At 39.5% G+C, this 24957-nt stretch overlaps 2 protein-coding genes across 3 annotated transcripts; one reads left to right on the top strand and one right to left on the bottom strand.

The window, feature by feature from the left end:
* Positions 1-4: 4 nt before the first annotated feature.
* Positions 5-7348, top strand: synm (synemin, intermediate filament protein). Its single transcript, XM_067502801.1, has 4 exons — positions 5-927; positions 1852-1976; positions 3248-3327; positions 3521-7348. The coding sequence occupies exons 1-4, from the start codon at positions 130-132 to the stop codon at positions 5584-5586; spliced, it is 3069 nt and encodes a 1022-aa protein (XP_067358902.1). The 5' UTR covers positions 5-129; the 3' UTR covers positions 5587-7348.
* On the bottom strand, positions 7339-19883 carry ttc23 (tetratricopeptide repeat domain 23). 2 transcript variants are annotated; one of them, XM_067502802.1, is made up of 11 exons: positions 19579-19883; positions 19193-19370; positions 18298-18421; positions 15764-15920; positions 15542-15667; positions 11109-11280; positions 10839-10944; positions 10344-10471; positions 9923-10072; positions 8044-8126; positions 7339-7845 (listed from the first exon to the last, which is right to left on the bottom strand). In XM_067502802.1, the coding sequence occupies exons 1-11, from the start codon at positions 19605-19607 to the stop codon at positions 7812-7814; spliced, it is 1287 nt and encodes a 428-aa protein (XP_067358903.1). In that variant the 5' UTR covers positions 19608-19883; the 3' UTR covers positions 7339-7811. The 2 variants fall into 2 exon arrangements, with proteins under 2 accessions (XP_067358903.1, XP_067358904.1); XM_067502803.1 differs by lacking the exon at positions 18298-18421 and having other exon boundaries at positions 15542-15660; positions 15840-15920.
* Positions 19884-24957: the final 5074 nt, after the last annotated feature.

Raw genomic sequence — 24957 nt, 5'->3', positions numbered from 1 at the left:
CTCCTCCTCCTGCACTTGTCAAAGTGCGCTGTTCATAAATTGCATCACAGTTATACCCACAGCCCGTCCTCTAAATTAATATACAGACTGGACAATTTGTGAACTCTCTTCTTTCTATTGGGTGCCAAAATGTTGCCTTTCAAGAGAACTTTTGAGAGCGAAAAAGTCCAGCTGCAAGAGCTCAACAGCAAACTCGCCCAGTATCTATCCAGGACGAAGCAGCTGGAGCAGGAAAACGCGCATCTGATAACTGAAATAAATAGACTCCGGCAAACAAAGACGGCGGAATGGGAACCGAAGTACAAGGCCGAGATGCGGAATCTGAGGGGAATCGTGGAGAAGCTGTCGTTTGAAAAGTCCCAGGCTGAGGTGGAGAGGGAGAAGCTATGGCGGGAGTTGCAGATGGTCCAGTCTTTGTGGAGCGAGCAGACTGAGGTGTGCAAGGACATCAGCGGTGAGCTCAAAGGCTGCGAGAACGAGCTTCAGCATGCTCACAAGACCAACAGTGAGCTCCAGCAACGTTTAATTCAGCTAGAGAGTGAATATAAATGCTTAGAGAATGTGCACAGGCAAGAAGTGGACCGTGTGCGGCGTCAGGTGGAGTCCCGAGTGTTACCCATCATCAAGCAAACGTACCGCGGGCCCCCGGCGGCCTCTATGGAAGAAGTGCAAGAGTATGTCCGCGGTCTGTCCGAAGGATGGATTGAGACCTTTGAAATGTACCAGCAGAAGGTGGAGGAGATGGAGCAGTCGATTAAAGCGGATCAGGCGAGGCTGGGTGAACTGCAGAGGGAAAAGATGATGTACGCCTCAGAGTTGGACAAATTACGCACAGAGGCGGAAAAACAAGGCCAGATCCAGTTGCGTCTGGAAGAACAACTGATGCGTATGCAGGAAAGATTCCGCGTGGACTTTAGTGAATATCAGGTGGGGACAGGTCTGTTATAGTAGGACAGAGGAAGAGCACGCAGATATTTTAAAGAGACTCAAGTGAAGCCATATGATATACAGTTTGTTTTTTCTGCTTTAAGAAAAACTAAATATATCTTACAGACATTTACAAAGAAGAAAATACAAAACTAATCTCACGTTGCTTAAACCACTGGGGCATGGAAGAGGGGAGAAGCTACTCCCTCTTGTTCTTGCCACACCCACTGTCCTTAAAGGCGCTGATGCAGCTGGCAGTGGCTATTAGATACATACATCTGATTCTTTAGCATACATTTTACTTTAACTAATATTGAACTGTATAACAGAAGTAGCTGTGACAGGTGACGTCCTGTAACAGCTTATGCAGTAGATGGCGAGTCTGAAATTAATGCAGCTTTCCTCATGTCGATATAGGACATTACAGACGTTAAGTGCTGCCTGGCAAGTTTGCCTTGCTATACTGTAACTGTCTAAATCATGGATTTTGCGTGCAACACTTGACCTCAGTATAAAAGGATTGAATAGCTTGTGTAGCTAAACGCCACTCTTCCTCCTCAGTAATTTATAGCTGCTAGATTAAACCAGCCACTTAAACCAATTAGCTGTCAGACTGACAAATCCTTATTAGTCTCCTAAAGTTGGAGCCCCGAGCAGGTCATAAAAAGGAGATTTAAAAAACGACTACGGTAGCGTAGCTGTAGTGTTTCTTATTATCAGAGCACCGAGCAAGACATCTGCTCAGGGCATCAAAAGTTACTGAAAAAAGCTCATAGACAAATAACAGAAGTTTGCTGGATTAAATAGTGTAAACAAGGAGCAGTCTGCTTGTGACAAGTAACTATCTGCATTAGAAGTGCACAAACACTCATTTGGGGGAGTCACACACAGACCAAATTCTTGCAAATTCTCTTTCTTTAATAGATGGTTATTGATCAGCTGGAGCGTGAGAGGAGCATGATGGCCGACACAATAGAACAAAAGATGAGAGAGCATCAACACCTTCTCCAGGTTAAAATGGATCTGGGCATGGAGGTGGCTGCCTACAGGTAACGAGCTTAACCATTGTGTCAGTTGTTGTCACATTTTGACTTGTAGTGAATAAAGCATGGGTGGTATAAATCACCATTTTAAAAAAGGTACATCATCTCTTCAAAGACACAATTTCGTGCTTTCAATAGATTCTTTCTCAGTTCAGCAGCCCCTTACTGCGTGAGATTACATTTATCTTAATTAGTGATTTCATCGGACACATAAGAACTCAGCTGCTTACTTCCTGCCGCTCTTGGCATTAAGTGCTCTGATCTGAACACTACACCATTGGTTACAATAATGGGGGAAAAAAATTTACCCTCTCAAAAATACCACATGTACTGTACAGAAATTATAGGTGAGTTGTTTGCACATTTTGTTTGGAGAAAGTGTTGGTGAAGTGAGAAATTATGTATGGGACTTCATGTCCTGTAATAACATGGCATTCTCCCAATCATAGCCACATGTTCACATACTATACTGAACAGGCTATTTTTACTGAAAGGGAAAGTTATTTATAAATTATATATTTATAATTCACAAACATGCTCTAAATTCATGTTTTACAGTTTGATCCTTTTTTTTTGTTTTTGTTTTTTAAAAACCATGAGCATAATACAACTTCCTAGTTCATCTACATTATATGTCTTGACAACTAAGCGAACTTGCTGAGGGATACCAACATTTTGTTACCATACTCAGAAGGTTCCTAGGAAGATTTTCATCTCCATATACAGACACTACCTATGTCTGTATATGGCAGCTTCTGCACTGGCAAATCTTGTTTTATTTTTGCAATGGACAGAATGTTTGCTCACAGACGTGGCACTGATGTGTGTTTATGTATTTCTCACGAGTCAACTTTTGCTTTGGGATTTACAGGGAAGTGTGACCAGTCCTGCATTGTAGCTGTTATTTTTAGACCACTGTTTCGAAAGGCTGTCTATGGAGAGGTTGTTGCTTTTTGAGGGATTTTCATTTACTTCGGTATATTTGTGTAAGCATCCCAAGGGAAAGGTGAGCCGTTTAAGCAAATTGGTACAAGTTATTTTATTACTCGAGTGTCTTGTTTTGTTTTTGATGATTACTACCTTACTACCTTATATGGCCAGCTCGTAGGTTCATACTGCGTCGTAAGCCTGTTGTGTTTAGTTTGAGAGGCTTGAGATGGCAGAGCTGAATGATGTACACCGTCTTGTGAGGTATTTGTCCTTCATTTTAAGTTATCCATAATGGCAAAATTGCTCGTTTGTCTTCAAAAATATCTTTTGTTGACTCGTTTGTTTAGAGCTCTCCTGGAGGGTGAGAGAATGGGCCTGACTGATGATCACAGGAGGGTGAACCAACGTCAGAAAGAAAGAATAATAGGTACTGTGAAAAACAGTAATAACTTAAATACTGATATACTGATCATAGTACAATACTGTAAGGATAGTTTCTCTCTACCTGGATACATGAGAACATAACCAACTTTAAAATGTTATTTTGAAGTTTCAGGAAATCTGACAAATTGTTAATGAGTTCTTTAATGTTGATTTGTACTAATAACTATCTGCCTCAGATATCAAGATGCCTGCCCAACGCTACACACCAAGAGTTTCCACCTTAACCACCAGGCAACATGTGGATATTAAGTATACAGCACCGACTTCAAGCCAGAGAAGATACCCTGTGCCTCCCTCTGGGTCAATAAGTCCCTCTCGGGTCATTCCCATTTCAATTGTAGGCAGAGCTCAGTATCAGAGTCCTGAATCCAGAAGGGACATGATATCATTCACCAAATCTCGGGCTGCAGCTAATGCCTCTGCCACCACTGCTGCCAAAGATAAACAAACAAGCCGGGGTGAAAACCAAATCAGTCAGTGTGCGTGGAAACCCACAGCAGAGGAGAAGCATATGGAAATCAAACAGGTCTTTCAGGGCGAGAACAAAATCAGCCCCATCAAGTCTTCCACTACTGAGACCAAAGCAGTAAGAGTGGTGTCACCACCAATGATGAGCCTCAGCATGAAAACTGAGACAGAAAGCAAAAAGAAAGTGTCAGATAATCAAGAGAGAGATAATGTTTATGACAGTGAACTCAAAGACAAAAGGGGAACAGACTGTATGATAGGTCCAGGTGAGCAGAAGACATTAGATTCTGTGTCTGTCGAGGAGATAATTGAGAAAGTGATTAAACCAGCAGGTTTGGAAGCTAAGGCATGCTCATCAGGAGAATCTAAGATCAGATATCATGTGGAGAACACTGAGCTGGAGGATGGGACAACCAAGACACGAATTGTGCTAGAGTCCAAGGTGGAAGAAGAGCTGGATGTTTCTGAGGAATCTGCTCTGGATGAATTACTGAGCCAAGGTATAAAGAAGGTGTCACTGGAGGATGTCAAGGACACCGCAGCAGGAAGCATGATCAAGAATCTGCTAAGTGGCCTGCAGGGAGTAGAAAACTTGGAAAATAAGTCTGTTAATGTGGAAATCATTGAGGAACCGGTAGATTCCCATAGTGAAGAGGAGCCTGAAGTTGAACAGAAGCCCAGATTTGGTTCTTATGAACCCTCCTCAACATATTTCCAGATAGAAGAGCTAGAAAATGTCCCATACGATGCTAATGTTCAGAGGAGCGGTGACAATGAAGTGAAAACTGCCATGATGACGGCCACCGATCATTCCAAGGATGGATCCTTTCATGTTGTAGACATCTCCAGAGAGAGCGAATCTTCACATTTTTCCCATGACCAAGAGTCTTATGATTATTTTGTCTCCACACCTAATGATCATCTTTCTGAACACGAGGACGGTGGTGGCATTACCTCATATGGGCATTATGGCATTGTGGATGACCTGTCAGATGAGAGGTATTATCAAGATGAAGGTCTTCCACATAAAGGGGTGACTGTGGAGGACGGTGATGAATACAAATTTATGTCAGATGATCACTCTTTTGTCACAGAGAATTTCCCAGAGTGCATCATCGAAGAAGAGGTTTGTGTCTCTCCTATAGTGCAAGAGTCAGTGCTGGAGTTCCTGAGAGAGGATTCATTGGAGCCCAAGGAGCAGCTGAAGGGAGCTCTTGAGAAGATACAGAGCTCAGTGTCAGGTCCACTCAGGGAGGAGTTGGCTTTTCTTACAAAACTGAGCAGTGAAAGTCCACAGAATATGGCTGTCAACGTCAAAAAGATGCAAACATCAAGTGACAGTGGAACTACAACCATAGTTGCTGAGCTGAATCTCTCTCAAACCCTGGACAACTCTGGGCTGTTGGGGGCAGGGGATGATCTGTCTGAAGAGCAGATCATGTCAGCTCTCAGATCATCTAATCTAGGGCTTGAGGAAGCCTTCAAGGGTGAGATGGAAGGAGGGTACAGCTTCAGATTCTCTACAGAGGAGGGGGTTATGCACGGTGAAGAGTCTGAAGGCTTCAGTAACGTTGGAGAGTCCGTCTCTACAATCGCTGAGAAACATATCAAACTAGGGGCGTTAGAGAAGTCCTCCACCTTCATGAACGTGGAGGGTAGCCATACTGAGGCAACCACACAGCCAAAGCTGCAATCTCACATTTTAGAGTTCCCAGAGACTCCTGAAGAGAAAAGAATTGCAACAGTTTATCTTGAAAGCCCTACAGATGACTAAGAAATAATTCAAAACACAATTTCATAGTCAGTACTTAAATCAATAAATCAGTTGCTGAACTGTACATACCAAGATTATACTGATGCAGCTCTTCCACCAAACATGGTATTGATGTCAAATTCATAAATAATGCTATCGTATTTGCTACACAGAGTTATAGATGTACCCATTTGGAGCAGCTGCCTAAAACTCTGTAGACCTAAATGCACCTCTTGATTCAAGAACATTTAAGCTATTTAGTTAAAATGATAAAACTAATACACATAGGCATTTTTATTGTGGCAGCACAAATATTAAAATACTCAATGCAAACTAATATAGGATATGGTAAAGCTACAGTATGTTTCAGTGTACACAATGTACAATAATTTAGGCTGAGAGAGTGTAACAGCTGGAAGAGGGAGGGGTGGGAAGAGTCGATTGGTTTGGCTTTTGACTATCATGCTACATAGATTTGCAGAATGTGGCTATTGATTGTTTTTCTGATGTCTTCATCTTTTTATAGCTTCCATACTATGTTTGAACAGGTTTGTTGGCTCGCTCTAGATTTCCCTATTTTTGTATTAACCTGTCGTACAATTTAAAAAGTCCATTCTGCAGTTTACAGCACATCATTAACCCAACACTCACATCATGGCATTGATTATCATGTTATTGTTGAGACCACAATTAATGCAGAACCAACATGTGACAGTTGGAGTTATTAGGTGCTGTGCGCTGTTTGTAGAATGGGACCTTAATTTTTCTTTTTTCTTCCATTGCTGCCTAACGGAATGATACTATTATAAATTGCATGTTGTGACAATATTGTTTATTTTAAGCAGTAGTCACTAGGGTACAAATACAGTATAGTTAGGCTGTAGATGAGGACACTTCAGTATAGCTGTAGTGGGTAAAAAAAAAGATGGTAGTCTGGCTTAAGAAATTTTGCAAGTTTTGAATACTGAAATTAAGGTCGAGTGGAAGTGGAAAAAAAGGGGTTGTTAACTTAAAAAATTGTATTTTCATAACATTTAAAATTACACACTTTGAATAGTTAGAAACACAAATGTCATTAGAAAATTATAAAACCACATCTGGGTAGCTGTACATGATAAGTGTAATAAGTGTGAAACTTAATTGGAAAAAAAAACACAGTATCCTTACAGAATATGCATTCATGCCATATGTTTTATTAATTCCCAACACTGAACATTTTCCTCATAACATGACATTAGTAAGTTGGAAATTCAGAATGGTTCATATACCTTTCATTAATTCAAAAATTAAGTTTTAAAAGTACATGGTAAGATGAAAGAATGAACAGAAGCAGCAGAATCGTAATGAATTAAAAGGTTGTTGCTAAAAAAAAAACAAAAACAAACTAAAATCCCTGGTTTTGATGTACTGTATGTCCTGGCTGAACACATGGTCTACATTACATTTATTGCAGTTTTGGCTTGAAGGATTTACACCTGTGTGCCGATTGCTTTGACATACAAGTGTATTCATGAACGTGGCTATTTTTGGATCATTAGGGTTTGTTGTGCTGTGTTGCAGAGGCAAAGATGACCTTTTACTTTATAATTTAAACTTGGCAACTATTGAGCAATACCTTCACAGGTGGGATTTTGGCACAATCAAGTTTAAATTTGATGTAAGACTATATGTCCCATATATTAAAATATGTGTATCTTTATCTATTCACCCAACAGATTTCCGTACACTTCCTTATTTGAAAACTGCAGTAATGTGAGTGCAATAAAACATGGCTTAATGAACAGTCTTTGTTTGGTCAATGGATATGCATGTACATACACACACACACACACACAGAGTTAATAAGTTAGTGGTCAACAAGTGTTAGCATGTACAGCCCAATGCCATTGTTTTTATTGACATAATTTTAAATGACATCATAGCTTTTGTTGAAATTTGCTCCAGCCCTTACTTGGAAATTAATTTATATATTAAAACAAATAAAGCCTATTTTGGGCAGGTTTTCTGAGCCTAGCCTTTTCTTCAACACTAACCTATTGAATGAATGGCACAAAATCGTGTGCTGCTAGTAGTCATAACCAGATCAAATTAAGCTAATAGTAGTGATAGTTTGGTGTGTATTTTATTTGTAAGAGTAGTTACAATATTAAAAAAAAAAGAACCTGTTAAGAATAAGACTTTGAGTTTCCACTGTTGCTACTTGATGGTACAACTGAAAATGTGTGAGGTTTTATTTTTCTTCTGCCTCACCTCTGTAGTCTCTCAGCCACCTCTGGTGACCTGTAAAACATTTAGTGGATTATGTCGCTGGATGATGGGCTGTATACTTATATATATACTATATTTCTGTCAAAAACATAAAAGAGTAGTCAGTTCGCAATTTATCACCAGGAGAATCACAAGTTAATACCGTATATAATACAGTTTATATTTGTCAAAAAAACAAAAACAAAACAGCAGCAAAAGCTGCAGATTTACCGAGCCAGCATCTCCACAGCTTTTTGTGTAGCTTTTGTCTTCGTGTGCTGAGGACCATACAACAAACTCTGGATCTCCAGACACTAAAATAAAAAAATAAATAAATAAAAATAAATAACGACAGCAGAGTGAGTAGTCAGAGGAAGATGAGATGAGAGGTGCGACTCAAACTCAGAGGGGAATAAACACTTCCTAGCAACATGTGAACACACTAAACATCCAAAAATAACCACTGAAGCACTCCAAGGTTTAGATAACACCTGTGCTGACCACTTTGGTGTGTCAAGTCAACAAGGGGGATCTATTAGATTTATTACAAGAACTCTAAACCAATCCAGGAATCTGAGGTAGTAAATACATTACATTGAAGAAGCAGTCTGAGTCCCTTTCCACTCGTCAGTTGGTCCACTCAAGTGGGAGAGATAAGCAATGGTAATGTCATAGGTTCAATGATATTAGAAGATGTTGCCTAATTTAACTAAATCCAGAAATAAAACTCTAAACTTGTCATTACTAACAGCTATATGAAGATGGGAAGCACATGAGGCTGGATTTGATAACAGCCTGCATGCCATTTCCACAATGATCATACATAACAAGACATGAGAGAAAGCAGGGAAGGAGTGTGCAGAAAGTTCCCCCCCTCGCCAGGGAAGTAAAACACTCGGTAATCTGGAACAGGTCCATATGGCCTCATGGATGTTTTCAGTTTTCATTGTTGCTAAGGTTGATGTAATGGAAGGTGTTATTCTGCAATACTAAGGACAAGGGTGAAATGGGAAGTGTGCCTGTCTTTATACCATTGTTCTATGTTTTTTTAGCAGATCGTATGCACTGCATCCACTACATGGGCCAGCTTCCTTTTGGAAAAACAAAAGTCAATCAGCCAGTGTGCAGATGGTGTCATGGTGACAGCAGTTAAGCACACACACACACACACACACACACAGACACACACACACACACACACACACACACACACACACACAACGTATCTGCTCTCTGTCAGGGTGCTTCAGAAAGGTTACTTGTTGGATGTGGTGCAGAGAGTGAGCACTGATGTGCCCTGTCATATTTGGACCCCTCTACACTTAGATGCCATAACAAAGCAGCATAGCAACCAAGTTTCTTTGCTTATAAACATTTCATTGCTAGTATGTAGAAATCCCTCTGTTACCTGATATTTAGTGTGTTTGATGGAAAAGGGAAACAGAAGTCATTGACAAATGGGCATTCATACTGTATGTGAAAAACAAAAACACCCATTACTTTTGAAATCAAGTACTTTACAACAGTATAGATATAGTGGAAGATCATGACAGAATCAGTTAAAACGTTGCTGCTTATTTAGTGCATGTGTACTGAAAGACATAAATTTCACTTTTTGTTCCAAGAGCATAATGGCACCCAAGGTCACACTAACTGGGGTCAGTGTCCCTTTAATTGACAGCAATTTGACAAAGTGCTTTTGTCTTTCTGTTGAGTTGTGCTGCCCATTTGTCAGGCTCCATCCTGACTGAGAAAACACATTCTATGTGATATTTTACACCAGGGAGGGTGGCTCTGCACACTGCACCCTTCCAAGATTAGCATGCGAGTCTGATAGCACTGAGCTTTAGAGAGATGGTGGAAATAGCTCATCTCAAAATGACAGGGGCTCTTTGTGTGTATTTTGAACAACACTCCCATCCTCCCCCTAGTGTAGGTGGCCACACCGGCTGACTTCTGGCCTTCTTCTAAACCCTCAAAAATGTGACATGAACACTGTTATGGTCAATGTTATGTTCAGTGAATACAACTGTGTCCAATTATTTCTAATGTGCCTGAACAGGTGTCACCCAAGATGATGTGTGCTGAATGTTCTGTAACTTGCAATTGCCTTAGTCATAGTCCTGTGGGCTTGCTTCATCTTGCCCTTGGTCATCTCCACACTTCCTATCAGCTGAAGGGTGTCTGCAACCTCAGCACTCAGTTCACCGAATGTAGAACTCTTCGAAGCAAGAGATGCTTTCTGAATTTCCACACATCTCTGCAACATACATTGAAAAGAAGATGAATCATTTTGTAGAATCAGTGGAAAGATCCACACCCTGTTTAGTAGGAGGAATCAATTCTTTGACAATTAAACTATAGGAATATAGCAAATAAACTATGAGGGAGTGTTTCCACGATGCTGTTCTGTAAAAAATTGATAATTGAAATCTGCTGTTAACCTCAAATTACATGAGCAAGATACGAGATGTCTACGATACTATGTGAATGCATGTGTGTGTGTGTGTGTGTGTGTGTGTGTGTAAAACCTCTTGCTGGCCTTTGACAAGGAGGAAACGACAGAAATCATCTTGGGCAATGAGAAAGGCTGGATCCTGTTGACCTACACTGTTCTTGTATCCACTTAGACACTGCTCAAAGTAGTGACCTGCAGAGTCTAGACCACAATGAGGAAAAAAAAAACAAAAAAATGAAATTATGCTTGCTTACACTAATAACTGCCACAGAATCAATACGAGTTTAGCAATACTAGTGTAATTATTTTTATATGAATGCTTCCAATTGTCTTGGTTTACAAATCTTATGAGTAAGATACCATGGAGCATACATTTGCTTTGATTGCATTGACATGGTTTAATCATACTTGTGTGGCTGGACACGAACATGTCTTCAATAAGGCAGTTTAGTCTGGTTTTCACAACACCATCTTAAAGAATGTGACATATAAGGTGACACTGGGAAATTCAAATCCTAATTAACCCCTTCTGCCTATCATTCAGGCCTGTGTCTGTGATAAGACTCACCACTGTGATGGGCCTCTGCAGTTCCAGAAAGAATAAGGGCCAGGCTGTGGGAGATCTGAGCCCGCTCTAGCTCCTCTGGGTTGTGACTCATAGCAATGGCATGAGCCTAGCAGAAACATCCACATGAAATAAGACAGATCACATATCATCAAATAAGATGCGCAGGAACATTACCTAACATCACAATTTTGTTTTGTCTGAAGAAGCTCACAAATGTGTATATGATGCGCATAAGAGTAATTTGTGTTGTGAAAGTGAAATGCTACTTGCCTTGGAGAGATGCTCTATGGCTCTGTGCAAATCACCTTTGTCATGTTCAATGGCACCCATATCCCTGTAGACAGAGCAGGTCTTCTCTGGCCGGTCACAGTCCTTCAATACTTGCAAAGACTTCTCGCACTGGCTTAAGGCCTCCTCTGGCCTGTTCAGTCTCTTATAAACTCTATTGAAAAGAAAGAACACATGCATAGATGGCATCACACTGTAACAATAAATCTGTGTGTATGTTTGGGAGCAAAGTATTATAGGGTAAAAATGACAAGATTATATAAAAAAACGCCTTAAATATAATATTTAAACACATTATGTCTAAGAGCACTCTTTATTTTACGAATTATTAATGTGCAGTAAATAATCATAAGCTCACTGTTGCGTACTTAATTACCGCGAGTCTGTTTTTTATTAACTGAAGTAACAGCTTGGTTTCCAGCCAAACCCAGGTCGCGCAGAGTGATGCAGGCTTCTGGCTGCAGTTACAGAGTGGTGCAGTGTTTTTAAAACGAAGAGCTTGCACATTGCTGTTTTAACCGTTTTAGGTTGCATCCTATACACTGTGTTCAAACTCTCATTCCAGGGTGGGTAAATAAAGAGGTCCCTTATAGTCTCAGTAGAAACCACCAGAATTTTGTAAACCACCTACTACCAGTCTTACTGCATAGAACTGCTTAAGCTATTACAGAGCAGGAGGGTAGGAGAGTCAATAGTGAGGATAGGATGGTGGCTACATTAACTACAACGACACTGAATCCATCAGCCTTCTTGGGTAACAGCTTCAAACCATTTAGTGGACTCTAAATTTAATTCAGCTTCTCCAGTCAAGGGGCAGCTACTGCTACAATGTACAATCAGTAGCTACATTGCTGTCACAATGTGTAAAGGATACTGGGTACAAAATACAGTTTTTTCACAAATTGGTCTTCCAATATCACTACTGTACAGAGCATTGCTTTTACCTGAATGACAATTTATCTACAGAATGGAAGAAAGCCACCATGCCCTTTGATGAGAGATATACCAAAGTTGCCTTAAGTATTACGATAATATAAAATATGATTTAAAAAAAAAAAAGGGGCCAACAAAATTGAAGAAACAAAACTCTAAGCTTGGCAGGGTTTTATCCCCTAGTCACATATTCCTGGACCACATGAATATCGGTATTCATGGCTAAGTGGTTAAATGTCAACAGGGCAGGTTAGAAAAACATTGTGAAGTCTAATTTCTTCACATTTTCCCATGAATTATCCTAACATGCACAGAAGCATAGTAGTGTAGGAGGGCTCCACCCAAAAATGTTCATGGTGCAGGCACTTCCAGTCCTTTTAAGGCAGCAGCGATGGCTGAAGCACAGCTATGTTACGTTCAAGAATGGCTTGAGTCGTGCTGTTCTGCCTGCATGGACAGACAAAAACAATACCCTTCTATCCTCTCATTCAGTTTGCATCCTTACACACTTCCAGGTCCAATGGTTATATGCCACATCTCAATGTAATCTACTGAGTGCACAGGGAAGGGAATTAAAATAATTAGGGTTTGTAAATTAGTTGCCAAGCAAGCCACACAGCCCTCTTTTGTAAACCTTTCCACAAGATGGTTGATGTAAGATTTGGTCAAGGTTGTCACTAGGAAAATGATACAGTAAGGCCAAGGCAAAATGAAAACACAAGGAGAAAAACAGCTAGCTCCAACAAATTCTGTTTAGTGCTTATAAACCAGGAGCACTGGAGGAGGTTTTTATTTTTTGTGCCTCAGGTACAGTGGATATGTGTATAAAGCTATGGAGAATGATACCAAATGATGTTTAATTGTGTGTAGTGACTATTAGTCATGGCCATCTACAACAAAAATCCCCGCTGCTTCATTGGAGCCATGAAATCACTTATTGGCTCCTTCTCTACTGTTTAAAAACAAACAAACTAAAAAAAAAGGGAGTCTGTGGATCCTAAGCATTAGAATAATATTGTTATGTGTACCTGTTGAATGCCATATATTTATACTGCAGGGCTTAGTGAATTCAGAAATTGGCCTTGAATAAACTAAAGGGTGACTGATTATTACAAAGCACAAACTCAATCTGCACAAAACTGGTAATGATGTTTGCGTGGAGCCAAAAATGGATGCATTTTTGTGAGTTTGTTATATACTTAGAGAAACTTTATAAAATAGAAGCTCAAAATGTTTCAATAAAATTAGTGTTCTAAAATGCAGATTTATGACATTATAAAGAGGCAAAGAGTCAGATTGGCCATGTCAATAAAATACAATCATATGCACATGACAAAATTAAAGCTAGCATATTGTGCTCCCTTGACAATAATATTCCACCTGGCTAATCACAAGTGCACACCTTGAGTGTGAATCTGAAACTGTGCAGAATGTTTGGACCAGGTCCTATATAAGAGCTGAGCTTACTTTATTGTTACAGGATTTGGTGGGAACATTCCCCTCCATCACAACAGTGTTGACTGACAGAGCTTTAGAAGCATGCCAAATTCTTAGTCATCGCCTAACAAAAGAGATTAAGCAAACGCTCGCACCAGCCAGAGTCTGCACATTTTTTCAATTACACACATCATGTAAACAAACCAACTTTTTGAAACAGACTAAGATGGCATCATTTACAAATTCCTATGAGTGTAGCTCACCTCAGCTGCTGCTAAGGCCTGTTTACAGTAAATTGTGCAGAACTATTAGTCACCTTTGCCTCTCATCTGGATTTTATAATGTTTTAAAAAAAAAAACTATAAAACAAATGCTCAACACTACATTTGGGATTGCACCTCTGTTTTAAAACAGTCTCTCTTTACATGGTAGTATATGAACTCCATTTCCAGAAAAATTGGGATACTGTTTAAAATGTAAATAAAAAGAGAAGCCAAGAATTTGCAAATAGTACAAAAACATCATTGTTTTGAAGACAACACCAGCAAAAAAGTTAAAAGAAAAAAAAATTGGCAAAAGGCCAGAATCAAGAAAGACAAAAAAACAAAAAACAAAAAGGAGGTCCCAGATACACAGTCTTTGAGGGGTAAGGCTGGGATGGGGATTACCACGCCTGGTCCATGAAAGACTGCATGGGTACTTGGTCAAAAGAATCATGTTGCTAATAATCTGGGGATTTCACCTATGTAATATAAAAAAATTAATAATAATTTGTATCCATTTCTGTAGACAATTGTTAAGGATGAAAACCAGTACTGAATATCTGTGACCTTTTGTACGTGCAATAGAGACCACACTTTGCACTGTTCTTGGTTGTACTTGTAAAGTAACCTACAGAGATCTAAGCTGTGACTAACAACTAAGTGGCTGCCTTTTTTTCTGTTGTCAGGTCATTTAGTCCCCCAGAGATCAGAGACTATCAGTCTCTCATGTGTTCAGCATGAGCCACTAATTCTTTAATCTTTTCCTGAGGACACAGTGCTGCCCTTGAGACCTCGGTTGTCCATACCAACATTATGTTACAAATGCATATTGTTACATGGTAGAAAGAAATCAATAAAAAATACAATGGACATTTAACAGATAAATAAAAAGGGCTTTACAACCTCTCAAGGAGTCAACCAGCCTAAAAATAATACCATGAGTGTGTAGGTTATATACTGTATACGCTGCAAGTTCAGGAAGTAATAAGATAGTAGCCAAAGCTAAAAAGAAAAAGAAAGCACAAAGCTTACGTAGAAAAGCTAGAATCGCTTAAAAAAAAAAAAAAAAAAAAAAAAAACACAACTACTCAAATTTCTCTCCCTCTCAACTGTGCCTCTACTTAAGAAGTAGCCATGCAGAAACCCCACCCAGCAAGTTAGTGAGCATCATTATAGAAAACCCCTGTGGACTGCTGATTGCAATGACAAGAGAAAAATCGGATTTAAGTTGTTTTCAAGACAAATTCTAAAAATGTTATTTTTATTAGCACAATTGAGTCAGCAACCTTTCCTTACAAAAACACTGTAGGCTGCTTTAATGGAAACTTGCAGGAATATATTGCCATCTTGTGGTCAAACATTAACAGTAACTAAATAACATTAAAATACTGTATTGAAATTAGGAAAGCCTGAGAAAAGCAAGAGTTATTAAGATGGATAACAGCTGGACTGTGTAAAATATAAAATGCTTTACTTTGAATTCCTCCTGGAAAGACCTGACCTGTTAACTTTCAATTGTGAAAGTCACCGAGTTATTCAGTGGAGCTTGAACATGATACTAGGAGTCACAGGAAATAAATAGAGCAAATCACCTGATTACCACACAGCAATGTTAAAAACATAGTAGCAGCTGCTATCACATGACCAGTGTGTAAATGCTGCATTTGAAGCTGCCCATCTCCTGTATTTACATTTATACTGGGTGAATTTTTACATTGACTACATATGTGCTGTGTGCCACTTCTGGTTAAAATAAAAAATAACACCTTTTTATTACTGCACCTGCATAGACCGGTGGAGATTTCCAGCTGAGTCTTTATCTTCTCCTCCTGGGTGATGCCATTATGTTGATAAAGTTCCAGAAGAATTTGTTCTGCCTCCAGAAAAGAAGATTCAGCTTCCTGAAGAGTAGAAAATAGTCAAGGAATTTTTCAGCATGTTATCCGAATTGATATTTCTGTATGATCCCAGCCATTACTGTCAAACAAGTCGTGGCAAGGATATCTGGCTGTAAGCATTGCAGCACCTCCTGATGTGAGGTGTATGCTCAGGAGAGATGTGAGAACCTCAAGCTTTTCACCTCTGCAGGGGGAGATGGAAGAGTAGAAATGCAGCACCTCTCTGGCCAAAGCACAGTGCTCCTGGGCCTGAAGTCCCCAGCCTGAGAGAACCGACACAAAGTACAAACTGAACAAGATGACGAATTATATCTGAATATCATTTTAGCAACAGTCACAGTTAAGCAAGTTTTTAATAGAGCAAAGTAAAATTACATGACAGATGTAGCGTTCAGTCTCCGGTAACTAAAGTAAGAGTGGGACATCTGATGAGCTTATATTGTGATCAATCTTGGTGTCCACAACTTCTCTTTTAGGTCTTATTTCTGTTTACACACTTCACATAAAAAAAAGAGCATTTATAGCAGGAATCTGTTACATCTGTAGAACTGCAAACTTGCTACCTGTTAGCAAAAAATAAAGAAAAATAAATCATCCAAATTATCTTTGTGTGGATATATTTACGGGTTTTCAGTAGCCATGTTTACCGCTTGTTATTAGTTTTATTAATGTAAATATTACATCAGCTTTTTAAAAATTCTTATCTTACTTGACAAATTTTACAGATATGAGCGACAAAAATGAAATGTAGGAATACAGTGTATTTTTTATTTAACCTTTATTTTACCAGTTCCATGAGATTGGATCTCTCTCCTGGACGAACAGAACCTTGAGGGACCCCATTAGAGATTATCATAAAATCTGACTGATGTTCATCTCCAGCAACAAATTGGGTCCCATCTGAAAGATAATTTCTGAACCACTGAATGGTCAGATTTGAAATGCCAATATCTTTGAGTCTGTTGAGCAGTAATCCATAGTTAAGACAATCAAAAGCCTTAGTTAAATCAACAGAGCAGCACAATGTTTCTTCTGGTCTAATGAATTAGAGATCAGCTATAAAATCACCTGCAAGATGGTTTTTCCAGGTCCACAGGTCCTGCTGAAAATTCTCATTGAAACATTTTAACATCAATTTCAGTTGAGTTGACCATAATAGTTTCTGATAAGCTTGATTTAATTTTAGTATTGGATAAAGATTTTATTTGTTGTTGCGGTTTTCTGAAATAAAATTTAAATTTTGGTTTTGTTTTCCTAGTATGAATTAGAGCATCATCTCAGAGCTCCCAGTTTCCCAACTTAAAATGTATTCATCATGTCAATAAATTCCATTGATCAACTTTTACTTTTCAATCAGGACTGTTGGTATTTGAAACAGGCAGTATAGAACATATAGTTTGTCAATAGGCCCATAACATGTTAATGTGTAAGCACATTGATTCAAGAATTGATTTTCTGCTGCAATGTATATTTACTCTGAGAATATTTATCACAAACATTTGATGAACTAGTAACAAAACAATATTGTAGTAAGATTAGATAAAAACAGTGCATATATTCCTTTCCTTACATCTAGAGACCCAGGTGCCCTAAAAAAAATAAATGTAAGCGTCTATCAACTGAATTGTACCTATAATGCTCCCTTGAGGAATAGCCGTCTTTGTCTTATGCTTTGCTATTGTATTAAGAGTATTTCAAAGAAGCCTGGGTTCCATGGACTGTTACCTTTTTTTTTAATCTATGCCAGTTTGAACCTTTAAATCATTATGTTACAGCATATATTATATACTGGACAACTATGACGATTGTACAAATTACTTACTCCAGTGACCATTTCTAGTCTAGCTATACTCTACACTACATTTCAATTAAGAAAGATCACAATTTCATGGATTCGTGGATTGTAGTTCTGAATGAAACGAAGTGATATGATCTTTTAGCCAGATTGTTCAGCCCTAAGTTGCAAGATGTGTAGGTTTGTAAAAAAGAAAAAACAAACAAGGTTTTACACTGCTTTTATCATGTTCATGCAATTCACTGTGTACAACTGTCTTCCCTTTCAGTATCTCAATTATAGTAAAACAATAAGTGTAAATGGGACTTTCTTATGTTTTGCAATCAATCTCCTTAATATCAAACTGTAGTGTGAAAATTGATGCCATTCAGAAAAAGTGCAGCCTTGTAAATTTTTTATCATTGTCATTAAAACCTTAACTAGAGTTTACAACAGAAAATACAGAGTACTGTTATGACTAAGCATTTTGACTATCTTGTTAGTGAACAATGACACAAGGACTTTTCAATCTGATGGCACTGACATATTTTTTGACATAGTGTAAAATGCTCCTTTTGAGAAACGAGCCAAGGAGCAAGTTAAAGGCTTGTGCATGTAGTCAATTGTGTGGTGCTGTTTGTACAACTGTTTTGAGAAATGCATGTACTGTTTTGTAAATGTTAAGGATGATATAATAAATGTAGCAATGCAACGGTGAAAAACTATACCACATGAGGCATCTGCCATATGTAACTGAATTGTTCTGTAGGTGCATCCTGCAAGGCCATCAAAGAGTTGCATCATAGCCTCATTGGAGATTTAAAAATTATTCACAGTACTTTATACCCTGATCTGATTAAAATTACCTTTGAACTGGAAATATGCTTTAGCCAGTCTTGCATGAGCCTGGGCTAGTTTCAGATGTTCCTTCCCATATATTAGCCTTGTAATGGCCACACAACGCACAAGGTCCTGGATGCATGATTCAAACTGTGCATAAAAAGTAAATCACTATTAGTATCCTTTTTTATCACTGTACCATACATAAATGCCATTAAAAGTTATGAGTTACAATTTAGAGCATAATTAACATTAAATAAGCAATTGCAATAATTCCCCTGAGTGGCAACTGTACTGAAACCTTTAGAAAATTAAGGAAACTGTTTTGTGTCCAATGTGAGGTGTATACATTTGAAATCATTCCATATGAGATTATTTAGCAGAAAATAACTCATCTACAAATTTTAGGAGCAATTATTTTATTGTTGTAATAGTGAAACCTCATTCAGCTTCTTTGATTGCAAAGTGAGTGTCTAATAGACACTCACTTTGCAATTCTTTTTCCTTTTTAATATACATCTTATGTGGAGGACTCTGGCAGAAAGTGGAATAAATCTCGCATTTGAACCTGGGTATACAGGGCTCTGATCATTCTCTGTAGCTGCGATGTTCAGAAATCAAGACAGACCTGCACACACAGATTATGAGAAACCTGGATGGTGTTATGATCATGAAGAGAGATATGAATAACCAAGTTTCTTGTGTTCCATGTGCATGTCACACCAACACAATAACAGCCTGGATACGACTAAGAATCAGGAACCAGGTATGTGAAGAATTACTAGTTGGATGGTTAGCGGTGTGCACACAGTTTTTATGTGTTATGGGTTTTTAAGTCTTAAGGACAAATTGTGAAAGCACATCTTTTGACTAGCAGTTAGCTCCATATTCTCTTGTCACTGTAGCCTCTACAGCACTCACCTCTTGGCTGTCCTCGTGGGCTTGAGCTCGGCAGTCAAAATATTTGAGTTTTTCTTCTAGTGGCATCATTAGAAGTTCACTTTTAGCATATTCTGCTTGTAAGACACTCGACACATCTGAACTGCGGGAGGGAGATTCATCCTTGTCCCGGTTTGTGCTCCCCATCCTTTCAGGGAATCTGCAAGTTGGTCAAGCACGGTATGTTAGAAGTGCACTCGGGCCTACCTACATTTGAGGAAAACTACATTTGTTATGTTAGATGCAGGCGGAAACTCAAAGTTTTTTGTTAGTTTCATATCGCTTGATTTCCTGTTCCTAGGTAACGTTACATTAATTGGCATGTCCATGAATTAAATAAAATTGTATCTACTAAGAAATCTACTTACTCAGCCGAGGATTTGAAACGCTGGGTCATGTTTTTGTTGTCGTTTCCATGGTAGCACGGCGCGAAGCGTACTGACGTAACTGCCGTGTCCAACTTCTGCTGCTGTCGTTTACCTTAAAACAACCGTAAACACACCTTAGTGAAACATCACCACGCTGTCACTTACTTACTGTGACGGCCATCTGAATCCAGGCTGTGTTGGCGGCTGTAGTAAACGGACAGAGCCTTGATTATCCATTGCTGCAAAGAGCAAGCTACACGACACAGCAGATAGAATAAAGGAAATAGGGGTGCGTTCAAGAACCACGAGGTGTTCGGAAATTTACTGTTTTTTCAGCGATTTGAAATTCGGGCCAAGACCGAGAAATAGATTCACAAAAGCTGCGTAAGTTCAATACTTTATGCTGTATTGTGCAGGGCTAAAGTGTAGTACAGAAGCAGTGAACTTATTACTAAAGAGTTTTGGTTCTTTTTGTCTTTGGTCAATACCTAAAGCTGGATTTGTAAAATTGGGAATTAGCTTAATGTTATTTTTTTTGAAGGAAGGTGGACATACTGTGTGTCCAGGAGACCAGGTGGAAAGGTAGCAAGGCTAGAAGCTTAGGAGCAGGGTTTAAGTTGTTTTACCACGGGTCAGATAGGAAGAGAAATGGAGTAGGAGTAATATTGAAAGAGGATTTTGTGAGGAATGTTCTAGAGGTGAAAAGAGTATCAGACAGGTTGATGAGTCTGAAGCTGGAAGTTGAAGGGGTGATGTTCAATGTTGTGAGTGGTTATGCCCCACAGGTAGGATGTGAGTTAGAAGAGAAGGAGAAATTCTGGAGTGAGTTAGATCAAGTGATGCAGAGCATCCCCAGAGGTGAGAGAGTTGTCATTGGTGCAGATTTCAATGGGCATGTAGGTGAAGGGAACAGAGGTGATGAGACTGTTATGGGCAGGTTTGGTGTTCAGGACAGGAACGCAGAAGGTCAGATGGTGGTTGACTTTGCAAAGAGGATGGAAATGGCTGTAGTAAACACTTTCTTTCAGAAGAGGCAGGAACATAGGGTGACGTACAAGAGCGGAGGGAGAAGCACTCAGGTAGACTACATCTTGTGTAGACGTTGTAATCTGAAAGAGATCAGTGACTGTAAAGCATTGGTAGGGGAGAGTGTAGCCAGACAACACAGGATGGTGGTGTGTAAAATGATGCTGGTGGTGAGGAAGATAAGGAGGACTAAGGCAGAGCAGAGGACGAAGTGGTGGAAGTTGAAAAAGGAAGAATGTCGTTTAGTTTTCAGGGAGGAGCTGAGACAGACTCTGGGTGGTTTGGAGGTGCTTCCAGATGACTGGACTACTACAGCTAATTTGATCAGGGAGACAGGTAGGAGGGTACTCGGTGTGTCATCTGGAAAGAGGAAAGCGGACAAGGAGACTTGGTGGTGGAACGAGGAAGTTCAGGAGTGTATACAGAGAAAGAGGTTAGCTAAGAAGAAGTGGGACACTGAGAGGACTGAAGAGAGTAGACAGGAGTACAGGGAGATACAGCGTAAGGTGAAGATAGAGGTGGCAAAGGCCAAACAAAGAGCATATGAGGACTTGTATGCTAGGTTGGACACTAAAGAGGGAGAGGTGGATTTGTACAGGTTGGCCAGACAAAGAGATAGAGATGGAAAGGATGTGCAGCAGGTTAGGGTGATTAAAGATAAGGATGGAAATGTATTGACAGGTGCCAGGAGTGTGATGGGAAGATGGAAGGAGTACTTTGAAGAGTTGATGAACGAGGAAAATGAAAGGGAACGAAGAGTAGAAGAGGTGACTGGTGTGGAGCAGGAAGTAGCAAAGATTAGTAAGAGTGAAGTGAGGAGGACATTGAAGTGGATGAAGAGCGGAAAGGCAGTTGGTCCTGATGACATACCTGTGGAGGTATGGAAGTGTCTAGGAGAGGTGGCAGTAGAGTTTTTGACTAGTTTGTTTAACAAGATCTTGGAGAGTGAGAGGATGCCAGAGGACTGGAGGAAAAGTGTACTGGTACCAATTTTTAAAAACAAGGGAGATGTGCAGAGCTGTGGCAACTACAGAGGAATAAAGCTGATGAGTCACACAATGAAGTTGTGGGAAAGAGTAGTGGAAGCTCGGCTAAGGGCAGAGGTGAACATTTGTGAGCAGCAATATGGTTTCATGCCTAGAAAGAGTACAACAGATGCAGTATTTGCTTTGAGGACGCTGATGGAGAAGTACAGAGAGGGTCATAGGGAGTTGCATTGTGTCTTCGTAGATTTAGAAAAAGCGTATGACAGGGTGCCGAGAGAGGAGCTGTGGTATTGTATGAGGACGTCTGGAGTGGCAGAGAAGTATGTTAGAGTGGTGCAGGACATGTATGAGAGCTGTAAGACAGTGGTGAGGTGTGCTGTAGGTGTGACAGAGGAGTTCAAGGTGGAGGTGGGTCTGCATCAAGGATCGGCTTTGAGCCCCTTCTTGTTTGCTCTGGTGATGGACAGACTGACAGATGAGGTTAGACAAGAATCTCCCTGGACTATGATGTTTGCAGATGACATTGTTATTTGTAGTGAGAGCAGGGAGCAGGTGGAGGAAAATCTAGAGAGGTGGAGGTCTGCTCTGGAAAACAGAGGAATGAAGCTTAGCCACAGCAAGACAGAATACATGTGTGTCAATGAGAGGGACCCAGGTGGAATGGTGAGGTTACAGGGAGCAGAGGTGAAGAAGGTGCAGGACTTTAAGTACTTAGGGTCAACGGTTCAGAGCAACGGTGAGTGTGGAAAAGAGGTGAAGAGTCGAGTGCAGGCAGGTTGGAACGGGTGGAGAAAAGTGTCAGGTGTGTTGTGTGATAAAAGAGTATCAGCGAGAATGAAAGGAAAGGTGTTCAAGACGGTGGTGAGACCAGCAATGTTGTTCGGCTTAGAGACATTGGCACTGAAGAAAAGACAGGAGGCAGAGCTGGAGGTAGCAGAGCTTAAGATGTTGAGGTTCTCTTTGGGAGTAACGAGGATGGACAGGATCAGGAATGAGTACATCAGAGGGACAGCTCATGTTAGATGTTTTGGAGATAAAGTCAGAGAGGCCAGATTGAGGTGGTTTGGACATGTTCAGAGGAGAAACTGTGAATATATCGGTAGAAGGATGCTGAGGTTGGAGCTGCCAGGCAGGAGGTCTAGAGGAAGACCAAAGAGGAGATTTATGGATGTAGTGAGGGAGGACATGAAGTTAGTTGGTGTGAGTGAAGAGGATGCAGAGGATAGAGTTAGATGGAGGCACATGATTCGCTGTGGCGACCCCTTAAAGGGAGCAGCCGAAAGGAAAAGAAGAAGAAGAAGCTTAACGTTATTTTTCCCCAAAGCCTTCAGGCTTCGCATGTGTTCATTGTCATTCTTATTTTAAGCCTTTATATGGAATAAAGGCCTAAAACACCTGCAGTTGCACCTTTTGTGATTTAAAAAAAAACTCAGTTATTTGACTTTTAAAAAAGCAATCATCAGTGCCGTTGTTACATAGTCTCCTTACGTGCAGTAAACCTGTCATAGCTTTATCCAACTTTAAGCAGAATACATTTCTAGTTAACCAGGTTAATTGAAAGCACCTGCGCAGGGGAGCAGGCGTTTTAACTGACATGTGTCGAAACCCAGCAATAATTCAACGCAGGTCAAGGTGCATTGCCTGATATTTATAACTGGTATTATAGGTTATTAGTATCTCTAAAGGTATGCAGAGAAAAAAAACTAACAGATAGGTAATCAAGTTAACCAATGACATTTCTTTACTGTACCAAAAAATAAATAAATAAAACACAGTGGATCCAGCTTAGTTCTGGATTCACATTATTGTGAATGCTACATTATAGTTTTTCAGAGGCAAAGTTAACTGATAAACCCCATATAAACTCACAGTAATCGGATAGCAATGTCATTGTGTTTTCTCATCCTAATAATAGAGCTGTACAATGTTTATCAGAACGTAAGAATTGCAGTATTCTACAATCTCCACAAGATGTCAGTAAAGCAAAACAAGAGTATTAATCCCAGACACACTGTAAGTTTTACAGTTGTGATCAAGGGAGTATTAAATATTGTTGTGCTCTTTTAAGACGTGATGGCTGAAATGTTGGCCTCTCCTGAGGGCATGCACATTTAGAAATGTTTAACAGGAAACATATAAACCCCAGGGAATACCTCTTTTAGTTTAATCCAAAGTGCATCCTTAGCATTTGCAAGACCAATTATTTCACTTTTTTCCCAGATGTCTTCATACAAATTACCTGTGATTTTCTAAACCATTGTTTGGTTACCTACACATACTAGCAATGAGAGAAATGTTATAAAATGATAACATCCTAGTGTCATCAAAATCTGATGACCTGAGAAATCAAAAGCTCCATCGTCAACATAAGAAAATAATTTGTCTTTTTCAGTTAATCAAAACAATCTTATATAAGAAGTTGAGCAAATCATTTTCTATATTCCTATTAGTTAATATGGTGTATGAGAGTAGCAATATTGACCTTAAAGTTATTCCAAGTCACTTATTAATAGATCATTAGTTTTAATGGATTGAAGCTAAATGGACTGAAGTCACTTTAGTGCACAAGTTGAGAGGTGTCACTCACATGGGACAGTAAATAATGAACCTGAAAGACATTACTCTATGGTTTTGTAACCCTGGATTATAGTATATAAAAAGAACAGATTTTAACATCGTTTTTATTCATTGTTGTTCCGCCAGACATAAAAACAGTTTTTGCTTTCAGGCTTTGTCCTCTGTCCAAATCTCTTGCAAAAAGGACTATGATTAAATCTTCTACATAACAAAATTCTTTCCTTAAATTTAGTCATTTATGTTTATGATACATTTTGGTTCTGTCCACATCTATTTTGTAATATATATACAATTTTGTGGCGGTATGCAGTCTAACTGACTTGTAACATCTTTACAAAAACAGATTAGAAATAACCGTGTTCCACATCATTCTAACTGTTTATAGACATACAAGCTAAAGGCCAATAGTGAGAAAAGGAAATGTACATTTCCCTGTGAAAATATCCCTTCTTACATCAATGCCCAAAATCCATGCCAAATAAACAAGAAGTAATGTCTCTGTGGGTTTTTTGAGAAATTGGTCTCTGGAGACAGCTTTCTAGGTTAATTTATTCTGTATTGAACTGGCAGTATGTATACTGTCACCACTTTTAATCTCGTGGCAGGGCACATTTTGTGTGCAATACTGCCTAAGATAACTTCTTGTGGCTACTTGGGATGGCTGCTGCCGGTTTATTCTGGAAGGCCATGAGACAACCCATTTATTTGTTTGTTTGTCCCGTGAGTTTTTGGCTGGCTGTTCAGGGCTCTGTTTGGTCGTGGTCCCTGTTGGGCTTCTATTTCTGAAACC

This window comes from Channa argus, chromosome 4 (genome assembly GCF_033026475.1).
Source record: "Channa argus isolate prfri chromosome 4, Channa argus male v1.0, whole genome shotgun sequence".
NCBI classification, from domain to species: domain Eukaryota; kingdom Metazoa; phylum Chordata; class Actinopteri; order Anabantiformes; family Channidae; genus Channa; species Channa argus.
Note: the sequence above shows the minus strand (reverse complement) of the source record. Positions and strands in the feature narration are given on the sequence as shown.

Coding starts and splice junctions, on each gene's coding strand:
- synm (XM_067502801.1), top strand. CDS start 130: ATGTTGCCTTTCAAGAGAACTTTTGAGAGCGAAAAAGTCCAGCTGCAA. Junction 1,977..3,247: donor ATGGAGGTGGCTGCCTACAG/GTAACGAGCTTA, acceptor TCGTTTGTTTAG/AGCTCTCCTGGAGGGTGAGA. Junction 3,328..3,520: donor TCAGAAAGAAAGAATAATAG/GTACTGTGAAAA, acceptor TATCTGCCTCAG/ATATCAAGATGCCTGCCCAA.
- ttc23 (XM_067502802.1), bottom strand. CDS start 19,607: ATGACCCAGCGTTTCAAATCCTCGGCTGA. Junction 18,422..19,192: donor CCCACGAGGACAGCCAAGAG/GTGAGTGCTGTA, acceptor TTTTATGCACAG/TTTGAATCATGCATCCAGGA. Junction 10,472..10,838: donor TGCAGAGGCCCATCACAGTG/GTGAGTCTTATC, acceptor ATTGTGGTCTAG/ACTCTGCAGGTCACTACTTT.